This window comes from Eulemur rufifrons, chromosome 8 (assembly GCF_041146395.1).
Source record: "Eulemur rufifrons isolate Redbay chromosome 8, OSU_ERuf_1, whole genome shotgun sequence".
In the NCBI taxonomy this organism is placed as follows: domain Eukaryota; kingdom Metazoa; phylum Chordata; class Mammalia; order Primates; family Lemuridae; genus Eulemur; species Eulemur rufifrons.
The window spans coordinates 103,878,854-103,890,844 of NC_090990.1; the positions used below are offsets into that span (position 1 = coordinate 103,878,854).

General features: G+C 41.8%; 1 protein-coding gene across 1 annotated transcript; it reads right to left on the minus strand.

Moving 5' to 3' along the window:
• Positions 1-9,638: 9,638 nt before the first annotated feature.
• On the minus strand, positions 9,639-9,971 carry MLLT11 (MLLT11 transcription factor 7 cofactor). Its single transcript, XM_069478817.1, has one exon. It carries the CDS (start codon positions 9,969-9,971, stop codon positions 9,699-9,701), a length of 273 nt encoding a protein of 90 aa, XP_069334918.1. The 3' UTR covers positions 9,639-9,698.
• Positions 9,972-11,991: the final 2,020 nt, after the last annotated feature.

Consider the following 11,991-nt stretch of genomic DNA (forward strand, 5'->3'; position numbering starts at 1 on the left):
TTTTTAGAAGACTTCTTGTACTTGAATATATATAAGATACATCTCAAGTTTGCTATCTGGTAGTCACTTTGTTTCTACCTCATATAATACAAACAATAAGATACTCGGGAAAGTTTCAGGCCCTAAGGAATAGTTCTTCACTTTCAATCTCCAGAAAAATACTTTGGAAATATGTGCAACATACTACTTAAGGAAAGTGGTACAAAGTAATAAAGCATGCACCCTGATTTTCAGGCAGGGAGCAAGGATGCCCACCTGTGAAACTGCTGCTTAATGTAATTATAGGAGCCCTTATTAGCAACTAGTTACTTTCTGAAGGTTTGTAGGTCTTTGGAAGGCATAATGAAACAGGATATATCAAAGTTTCTAAATCAAACTGCAACTCTATTAATCTTGTTTTTATCTTCTGACTATGGTGTAAAGATGCAATAGTCTATGGCCATACCACTCTGAATGTGTCCGATCTTGTCTGATCTCGGAAGCTACAGGGTCAGGCCTAGTTAATACTTGGATGGGACATGTGATAATTCTTAAAGTTTAAGAAAAGCAAACCCTTACTGATCTGCTTAGTCCAGTAGTTCAAAAAGTGTGGTTCATGGACTCCTTGTGGTTCCTGACACCCTCTGAGTGATCCATGAGGTCAAAACTATTTTTATTATAATACAAAGACATATTTGCCTTTTTTTTTTTTTTTTATCATTTTAACATTTGCAGTAATGATACAAATGCAACAGTGGGTGCCTTTGTACAATTGTGCTGGTGCCTTAGCACAAATTAAACTGTGCTATTAGTTAATTGTACTCTTCACTGCCATGCACTCTCACGGGGAAACCAGTTCTACTTAAGAATGTCCTTGATGAAACAGTAAAATTATTAATTTTATTAAATCTCAAAATCTGAATACATGTGTTTATAATTTCAGTGTGACAAAATGGGAAATACACACAAAGTACTTTTGTATATCGAAATATTATGGTTTTCTTGGCCGGGCGCGGTGGCTCACGCCTGTAATCCTAGCACTCTGGGAGGCCGAGGTGGGCGGATTGTTTGAGCTCAGGAGTTCGAGACCGGCCTGACCAAGAGCGAGACCCCACCTCTACTAAAAATAGAAAGAAATTATATGGACAGCTAAAAATATATATAGAAAAAATTAGCCGGGCATGGTGGCGCATGCCTGTAGTCCCAGCTACTCGGGAGGCTGAGACAGGAGGATCGCTTGAGCTCAGGAGTTTGAGGTTGCTGTGAGCTAGGCTGACGCCACGGCACTCACTCTAGCCTGGGCAACAGAGTGAGACTCTGTCTCAAAAAAAAAAAAAAAAAAAAAAAAAGAAATATTATGGTTTTCTTGAGAAAAGGCACTGTGCAATTGTGAGCTGAAATAACTACTTTTATCATGGAACATCTTTTTTGTATGAAAGAATGATGAACAGACAAACCAAGGACCATATGGCAGATATTTTTTTTTTTTTAAATGGACAAGCTGGATGCAGTGGCATGCACCTATAGTCCCAGCTACCTGGGAGGCTGAGGCAGGAGGATCACTTGAGCCCAGGAGTTTAAGGCTGCAATGTGCTATGATCATGCCTGTGAGTAGCCACTGCACTCTGGCCTGGGCAACACAGTGAGAATCTTTCTCCACAAAAAATTTAAAAATTAGTTGGGTGTGATGATGCATGCCTATAGTCCCAGCTTCTTTGGAGGCTGAGTCCAGAAGATCCCTTGAGCTCAGGAATTTGAGGTTACAGTGAAAGATGATAGGGCCACTGTACTCCAACCTGGGCAACAAAGCAAGACTCTGTCTCTTTTTTTGTTTGTTTGTTTGTTTTTTTTGAGACAGAGTCTCACTCTATTGCCCGGGATAGAGTGCCATGGCATCAGCCTAGCTCACAGCAACCTCAAACTCCTGGGCTCAAGCGATCCTCCTGCCTCAGACTCCCGAGTAGCTGGGACTACAGGCATGCGCCACCATGCCCAGCTAATTTTTTCTATATATATATATATATATTTTTAGCTGTCCATATAATTTCTTTCTATTTTTTAGTAGAGATGGGGTCTCACTCTTGCTCAGGCTGGTCGTGAACTCCTGAGCTCAAACAATCCGCCCACCTCGGCCTCCCAGAGTGCTAGGATTACAGGCGTAAGACCCTCTCTCTCTCTCTCTCTCTCTTTTTTTTATTTCAGCTTATTATGGGGGTACAAAAGTTCAGGTTATATATATTGCCCATGTCCCGCCCATCCCCCCGAGTCAGAACTTCAAGCATGTCCATTCCCCAGACAAGACCCTGTCTCTTAAAAAATTTTTTTTTAAATAAAAAGTGAGACTCGGCCGGGCGCGGTGGCTCACGCCTGTAATCCTAGCACTCTGGGAGGCCGAGGCGGGTGGATCGCTCGAGGTCAGGAGTTCGAGACCAGACTGAGCAAGAGCAAGACCCCCGTCTCTACTAAAAATAGAAATTATATGGACAACTAAAATATATATACACAAAAAATTAGCCGGGCATGGTGGCGCATGCCTGTAGTCCCAGCTACTCGGGAGGCTGAGGCGGTAGGATCGCTTAAGCCCAGGAGTTTGAGGTTGCTGTGAGCTAGGCTGACGCCACGGCACTCACTCTAGCCCGGGCAACAGAGTGAGACTCTGTCTCAAAAAAAAAAAAAAAAGTGAGACTCTGTCTCAAAAAATATAAATAAATAAAATAAAAAAATAAAAAATAAAATAAAAAGTGAAGAAAGTGAGCCTGCCACTTCAAGGAAAACAATTCACCGTATCTGTTGCCAATTATCAATTATAATTTAAGCTTTCAAGGAAAAAATTAGAATTTTGGAAAGCCTATATCTATCACCATGAACTTGACAGCTTACTACCAATTAAAGACTTTTCTGATGAAATTAGTTCGGATATAAATGAATGTGATTTTTTTGATATTATAAAATGCATCAACATTTGAATGATCTGCATAATTTGGTGAACCAATACTTTCCAAATGACTGATGTTATAAAACCATGCAGGAGTAAAAAAGTTCAAAGTGAATCACCAATGGTTTTTAAGGTAACAGAATACAAAAGTTCATTGATTTGGTTTCAAATACCTCATTGCAACTCTCTTTTAAGAAATTACCACTTGTCAAGTTTTTGTGTAGCATCAAAGAATTGCTCACAATTATCTGAAAAAGCTGTTAAAATACTCCTTTCTTTTCTAAGTACATATCGCAACAGACTGAATAAGAAGTAAATATGAGAATGCAGCTGTCTTCTACTAAGCCAGAAGTTAAAGAGAGTTGTAAAGATGTAAAACAATGCTATTCTTCTATTTTTTAACTTGGAAGATAATATTTTCATAAAAATATTTATGTTAACATGTAATGGATTTATTAATATTTTAAAATAATTTCTAAATTAGTAAATACAGGTTGAACATCCCTAATCTGAAAATATGAGATCTGAAATGCTCCCAAATCTGAAACATTTTTCTTTTTAAGAGACAGGGTCTCACTCTGCCGCCCAGACTGCAGTGCAGTGGTGCAACCATAGCTCACTGCAACCCTGAACTCCTGAGCTCCAGTGATCCTCCTGCCTCAGCCTCCCAGGTAGCTGAGACTATAGGTGTGTGCCAACACACTCAGCTAATTTCTTTCATTTTTTTTAGAAATGGGGTCTTGCTACATTGTCTAGGCTAATCTCAAACTCCTGGCCTCAAGTGATCTTCCTGCCTCAGCCTCCCAGAGTGCTAGGATTATAGGCTTGAGCCACCATGCCCAGCTCAAAATCTGAAACTTTTTGAGTACTGACATTATACCACAAATGGAAAATTTCACACCTGACACCTTTGTTTTCTGATGGTTCGGTGTACAAAAAAACCCCTTGTCTTATGCACAAAATTATTTAAAATATTGTATAAAATTACCTTCAGGCTATGTGTATAAGGTATACATGAAGCATAAATGAATTCTGTGTTTAGACTTGGATCCCATCCCCTAAATATCTTCTTATGTATATGCAAATATCCCATGATCCAAAAAAATCAGAAATCCCCAGCATTTTGGAGAAGGGATACCCAACCTGTATTAATAGATTGAACACAATGGAATCCTCAGTAATTGTTTTTTTTTTTTTTTTTTTTTTTTTTTTTTGAGACAGAGTCTCACTCTGTTGCCCGGGCTAGAGTGCCGTGGCATCAGGCTAGCTCACAGCAACCTCAAACTCCTGGGCTCAAGCAATCCTACTGCCTCAGCCTCCCGAGTAGTTGGGACTACAGGCATGCACCACCATGCCCGGCTAATTTTTTCTATATATATTTTTTAGTTGGCCAGATAATTTCTTTCTATTTTTAGTAGAGACGGGGTCTCGCCCTTGCTCAGGCTGGTCTCGAACTCCTGACCTCCTGACCTCGAGCGATCCACCCGCCTCGGCCTCCCAGAGTGCTAGGATTACAGGCGTGAGCCACCACGCCCGGCCAATCCTCAGTAATTTTTAAGAGTGTAAATGGGTCCTGAAACCAGAAAATCTGAGAATAAATGGCTTAGGCAAATCATTCAGCTACTTCGTGATTTAATTTTCTGATCCATATCATAGAGCTTTGTGTTCAAACCACCAGGGAAGTTTGTTCAAATGGAATATATTACCTGAGGCTCAGGTCCAGGCTGAGTATTTCCAGGAACAGAGTATGAACTTTACTAGTGTGAACTTCTATAATCTGATCTAAGTGTCAGTTTTTACCATTCAAAAAAAGAGTAGAGAAAATTCATAGCAAATCCTTCTTACAGAACACTGATACATCATATTTTTCCATGGTTATCTTCCTTTTAAAATATCAAAACTATGTTTCAACTCAATTTTTTTTGCTAATAGTTAAAAACAAGAATAAATTTTTAGATGGTTCATTAATTAAAAATGACTCCTTCACATTTTCCAAAATATACTATATATAAAAGGTATGTCACCAAGACTTAAATACCTTGTAATAACTGATCCCAAAGGGAAAGAATGTCCCACACAGGGATGTTCAGATATGCTGAATCAAAGTTAAATTAATCTATTTGAATAACAAAATTCCAGCTCTAATCTCTACCACACACACAAAAAAATTCAGTTGATGTTTGGGGTATCTGTTTAAGAAGTCTGGTTTGCTTCATGTTCCTGGGAAGCTGGTACTTCTGGAAACAAGACCCTTTAAATAAGTTGATTTTTATCCTACTGTAACTGGTGTCTTCAACACCTGAACTCTTGCAAAATCTTTTTGAGCAATTTTTCCACTGTAGTCTGCCTTCACATACACATCCATCACTTTTCTTTAATCATATTTGTGAGTCATGAATGAGTAGCACTAAATGGCAACCAACCCAAATATGTCATCCCATTCTTTAAACAAGCCATGAAAAGCCTTCTTATTATGCAGAGATATAATTAAACTTTGGGATTAGAATGTAAATAGGGTGTTATATTCATCATCTGATATGAAAAAGGTCTCCTAGAAATGTGCTCTTCAAGGCACTTTTCTCTCCCTTTCATCAGTTACTCCTTTGAGTTAAGCTGAAGCATCTATCTTAAGTAAAAGTAAAATGTATTTTTAAATAACATCATTTTGAGGGGGACTATGTGCCATGCTCACTCTATCCTATCAATGCTGGCAGAACCAAGAGACCAAAGATGTAGCCTAACAGACTGGAAAACGGTCTAGGTACTTCCGACTCCCTCATTACTAACAACTAACAGTATTCTCCCTTACTGGATGTACCTCCGCTTTCCCTATATATAATGAGGAGACAAAATCTGGTCTAACTTGCCTTCTAGGATTTCGGAGATGAATAAAATAACAAAGCACACACTTTCCCTCCGGAACAAACACACAAAAACTTTCAATAGTGTGTTTTAATAATTTATGAAGTGCTTGAGCTCTTGACAACAAACTATTATCAAAGAGTAATTACGTTGTTTATATAAGAATTTGGGTAGGGCAGTTCTCTCCTCATTGTTAGCAAAGTAGGGATGAAAACAGATGCTTAAGAACATCTCTACCGGAATGGGTAGATCAAGTGGTAAAATGAAAATATATTCCCAGATAGCCAAAAATGTTAAATCGTTGAAGATAAGCCATAGACTGTCTCCACAGATGGCAGAAAGAGAGACAGATAGACACGCCCTAGAAAGAAGCCCTTCTGGGAAAACGGAGAGGAATGAAATAACCTCTGGTTCAAGAAAATCTGTGAGAATAGGGGAAAGCTAACGGAAAGGAGGACTGCAATCGAAGAATCCATGGTTCTTTTTGTATTGCACACGTCCCCACCGGGCGGCCAGCTGTACAAACAACTGTGCAAGAACTGGAGGCAGGGGCCTTCCTGCTGTTGTTCAGATTACTGAGTTCACTGATACTCTATAAATTGTTGGTCAGAGAATTAGAGTCCCTCTTTCCCCCTCTATCATAAATCCTCCAGCTTCTCACACCAATGTTCTCAGCCCAGGGGACTCAGCCCTCGGCTCCGGCTCCACGCCGCCCCCTAGTGGTCACCTCTGTGGCCTTGGCTTCCCTTGGTCCAGCTCCCAGGCCCCAGGTCTTACACCCACCCCTTTCTTCACCTTCCAGTCCCCTCCCCTTCCTCCCGAAAGCATCCCCTTCCTCTCAGTCCCCCTGCCCAGCTGTCCCCGCTTCGGTGAGGGGGCGCCGCTCGGTCCGCACCCAGAAGTCCGGGGTTGGGCTAGGAAGCGGTGCGCCTTCTCACGGCACTTTCCATTCCAGCCCTGACGCCCCCCAGGGTCCACGCATCTCTTCTTCCCCCTCACCTCCTCGTCCGGGACGCTGCCGGCTGTGCTTCCACCGAGCCCGCCAGTTTAGTCCCGTTTCCTTCTCTAGTTAAGACTCCCTGTCAGTGACAGTTACTTTTTGGCCTTTTCATATATGCATACTTTGGGGGCCTTTAACCCCCCCTCGTGGAGAAATGAAGGTAACAAAATGGCGGACCCGGAAGTGAAGGCCCTGCCTGTATGATTTCTGGCGGAGGAATCTGTAGAGGGAAAATGATTAGAAAATCCATCCTGCCACTCGAACATAAAGATGATACATCTCCGAGACTCATTTCCTATCTACTGAAGGACTTCTGAGGTGGAAAAATGTGTATCCGAGAAATCCTAGACGGGACTATTTAACGAGGCGGAGGATTATTGATTACGTGTCTTACGTGTCTTATAGTTCCAGCAGGGGACGGACCCGATGGTTGTTTTGGCGCCAAGAACCCGGCGAACCGCTGAGGGGAAATCAGATTATGCATCAGTCCTGAAGTTTGCGTCCTACCTCCTGGCTGCTTCTCCTGGGGGCCAGGCTTAGGGTTGACAGGATAGCCTTGCTTCCTTGTCCTTGGACAGTTCTGGTTTTACTCGTGAATTGGGCTCTGGTGCTTGATGGACACACGTTTCCAGTCAGAAGACCCCAGAGCCAAGCTGTCAGTGCGCAAATAACTGAGTCATTTGTACGGGGTGTTGGTGGGGGGGGCATGAGTCTGCAAATCCATTTAGTCACTTTATTTACTAGTTGAGCCCCATCTCCACCCACCATTTGCCATGACTAAAGGACTCGGAGGAATCCGGCAAGAAGCCCTTCAAAAAATTAGTAAAAATAGAAAAGGACACAACACTTAATCCTTCCTGGCCCCGTTCTTGGACTTTGACCATCTCTAGATGGTAGGCATAGGAGGCCTAGGAGAAGAATTTACCTTTCTCCCCCCTCTTCTGAACAATTCTGGATCCTATTCTGTTCCTTTTTTTAAGACTATTCAAGTGCAGTAGTGAGAAGGGGGGACAGTACCGAGTTCAATCTGTAACTGTGAACAATCCAGTGAAATAACTCACTACCTTTGGACCAGCCTTTTTCTTTCTTTCTTTCTTTTTTGGAAACAGGGTCTCTCTTTGTTACCCAAGCTATAGTGCAGTGACATCACTGCAACGTCAAATTCCTTGCTCAGCCTCCTGAGTAGCTGGGACTGCAGGCAAGTGCCACAAGCCCCCCCACCCCCCGCTAATTTTTCTATTTTTAGTAGACACGGTATCTCTCTTGCTCAGGCTGGTCTCAAACTCCTGACCTCAAACAATCCTCCTGCCTCAGCCTCCCAGAGTGCTAGGATTACAGGTGTGAGCCACAGCCACCCCCCCAGTCTGTGTCATCTTTAAAGTATTTTCAGGGTACTTCCCAATGCTTATCCATACTGGTATTTATGGCTTCCCATTTTAAGTTTGGGAGTCAGAATCTTGTTTCATTTCTTTTTACATCCCCTTGTCTAGCTCATTGCCTTTCATATAGTAGGCACACAAAAGCTATTTGGAAGTTAGTTTCAAATAGTTTTTTGGAATGAGGTGAGATAAACAGATAACATATTTGGATGAGTTAGTTTATTTTCTTAGACACCTAAGAAAATTATTACCTGAAATATAATGTTGGTAGGGAATGGGCAGAAGAGTGGTTGTAGCTTTAAGTACTTTTCTAATTTTAAGTTGATTTCACCCTTTTCTTTGTTACCTATCTGTTCAACCCAAAGTTCACTTTTTTTTTTTTTTTTCTTTTTTTGAGATAGAGTCTCACTCTGTTACCTGGGCAAGAGTGAGTACTGTGGCGTCAGCCTAGCTCACAGCAACCTCAAACTCCTGGGCTCAAGCAACCCCCCTGCCTCAGCCTCCCAAAGTGCTAGGATTACAGGCGTGAGCCACTGCACCCACCCTGGAAGTTCACCATTTAATGTATATATAAATGCTATTCAAATCATTCTTCTTAAAAACTGAATATTAGAAACATAAAATGTAAAAGCTGAATGTGAAAGCAAGGCTAATTAATTTCTGAGATTGATACTGCTTCACTGTGAAGAAAGAGAAAACTAGAATCCAGTCCTGGGATTGAATGTCTTTATTAAATAAATGAATAAATGGCAGCACAAATCAGCAGCAATAATTTTGGAAGGAGTGGGGACAAGGTATAAGGTCAGAATGTAATTGTTCATTTCATAGTCTCAATGTAACCGAAGAACTGTGCCCAAGGCCCGTTAATCAGTATTATATATTGTAAGACGCCAAGACTAAAATATTAAGGACCAAACCCTATTTCTTTTAGAAGACAGTCAAAACCTTACAGATTATCATAATGGTCAGCAAGACTGCACCTTAAGATTTGATATCTAATTTTCCTCAGCTAGTTTTCAACTCACAGCAGCAAACGTGTAGAGTAGGCTTGAAGAAGGAACACCCTTTTGAGAAAAAGAACTTAACTATTTCTGAAATGATTCAATGTTTTTCGCTATTTTCATTTTGCATGATATATTATTTCCTCTTGTTTTATACCCTTAACTACCCCCAATTTCTTTAAGAAAAAGAGTATTATAAGCAGCAACAGGAAAGCAAGAGTGGTTAGGCTTTTAGAAATCCTGTTTTGTAACAGTTAATCTGGAGTGAATATTTAGGGGGAAAAGGAAGAATCCCTGTGACCCAATACTCCATTGCTTGACCCCTTTACTTTGTGGCTTGAGGGCTTTTGAGATATATGGAGTAGATAGATGGATGGATAAATAAATAAATAAATAAATACAACTCAACTCTGGCAGATTCATCAGCACCACCAACACAATAGAAGAGAGAGAACAAGATTAAAATGGGAAAGGGGTAGAAAGGAAAGGGCTTGAAAGGGAAGACAATGAGGGCAAGGTGGTGGGGGAGAGAAGTCTTGGCCTTAGAGCAAGTCCAATTCAAAGGAGTGGATGCTGGCAATGGGAGCTCTCCAGAAGTTGAAGGTGCTGTACTCAAGAAGGGCATCACCTTCAGGGTTTTTCTCCTGCTCTGCTCCAGTTGCTTGCCCGGTCATTTTGCCAACGCTGCTGTCCTTGATCTTGAAGGTAGATGTATCTGACAGACCCAGGCCTTCTAGCTCTGACAGATCCAGTTCTGGGATGGGCATCCTCCAGAAAAGAAAGGAGCTGTACTGGCTACTCACAGGGTCCCTCATAGCTTCCTGGAAAGAAACCACTTGTCAGTCTTCATGCTACAGCAACTTCTTTGTAGCCCATAGCCTGTAGCTTTTCCTTGCTTAGAAACTCCATATCCCCATTTCCCTCTATACATAATCCAATTTCCCTAGGACAAGCTTCAGGAACCCTGCCTTTATTACCATCTTCTACCATTTCCTAACTTCCCATCTTGGAATGACTTTTTTTCTTCTTTTTTTGTGATACAGGGTCTTGCTCTGTCACCCAGACTGGAGTGCAGTGGGCATGATCATAGTTCACTGCAACCTCTAACTCACAGGCCTAAACAATCTTCCCCAGCCTCCCAAGTGGCTAGGACTATAGGCACACATCACCATGCCCAGCTAATTTTCTTATTTTTTGTAGAGGCGGGATCCCACTATGTTGCCCAGGCTGGTCTCAAACTCCAGGCCTCAAGTGATCCTCCTGCCTCTGCCTCCTGAAGTGCCACCAGGCATGAGCTACTGAAAGGCGCCCAGCAGAATGATTTATTTACTATTGCATCAAATTGATCTTGGGTCTGATTTTCAAGGCCTTCCAAAATCTGGCCCACTCTTCCTAGCAAATATACAGCCTCAACTATAGTTATGCTCATTCCTATCTTGCTTGACTCTCTCCATTCTCCACCTTAAAATACTTACCAAGTTTCAAGACTCTAATCAAGTCCCTAGAGGAATCCCCCTCTCCCAAACTCCTATTATATTTATAGATACTTGACCTCTTCTTGACTTTGATTTCATAGATCATGGTACTTGTGAAAAGGCCTTTCATGGCATTTCTGCTTTCTATTTTCCTTCTTGCCTTATAAACTCTACTATAAACTCACCTCTTCCAGGACAACTTTCTTAAGCTTCATCTACTCTATTTCCTCCATCACCTCCCCCAACACCCTGTGGAGTTTTACCTGACTCCATCAGTTTGGGGTTACAGATCACTGTTACTGCATTTTATATATAGGGATGGTCTTATCTCCTTCAACAGACTGGGAGTTTTCTTAAGGGTAACTACCAGTCTACTTTCTCCATACCGCAAGTGCTGGGCTCCGCACACAAAGACATTCAAGGCTGCTGATTAATTTCCCCTCACTATTTAATATAATGAATACTTTGCCACTCCCATCTATTAGCTCTCATAGGTAAGCCTTAACAGTCTACTATTTCTCCTTCAGAGCAAAACCCAGGTGCTAAAAGAATTTACCTATGCTATAACAGGGTCTCTTTTCTCTGACCCCAATGCTAGAGTATAACTGATGATAATGAGAGCAAATGGATTAGAAATTCCAGTTAAGAAAGTAAAGCTTAGATTGGAAAGAGATTTTAACAAAATTGGATACTTTTCCATGCTTTATTGGGTAGTTCTATCACCTTTTTTGTTCATGCTACCCACACTCTGCCTGATATTATATGACTATTATAGCTCCCTGCAGCCTCCACCCTGCTACTTACTAGCCAAGGGAAGGGGGCAAGAAGCATTAGTTGAAATGTTCCCAAAGGAGAAGAAAGAACATTCCACTGCCTCCAAAAATAGAACCCCAAGTTTCAAAAGGCCTTTCTCCAAATACCCCATTGGCTCTCACCAGGCCTGAGACTTTTAATAGCAGCCTTAAATAGGTTCCAAAATGCCCTCGTATAATGTGAAATGACTCTACTAAGGCAGAAAAAAAAAAGCCTTAGTCTAGAATGTGGTGATATGTGAGTAGGGGTGCGTGAGGGGGGTGCTTTAGAAGTGGTGAGTGGAGCCAGGCAAGGTGGCTCATGCCTGTAATCCTAGCACTCTGGGAGACCGAGGCAGGAGGATTGCTTGAGGTCAGGAGTTCGAGACCAGCCTGAGCAAAAGCAAGACCCTGTCTCTACCAGAAATAGAAAAAATTAGCCAGGAGTGGTGGTGTGCACCTGTGGTCCCAGCTACTGGGGAGGCTGAGGCAGGAGGATCGCTTCAGCCCAGGAGTTTGAGGTTGCAGTGAGCTATGATGACACCATTGCACTCTACCCAGGTGACAGA

Bases quoted from the DNA above. Each gene is read 5' to 3' on its own strand.
- MLLT11 (XM_069478817.1), bottom strand. From the start codon at position 9,971: ATGAGGGACCCTGTGAGTAGCCAGTACAGCTCCTTTCTTTTCTGGAGG.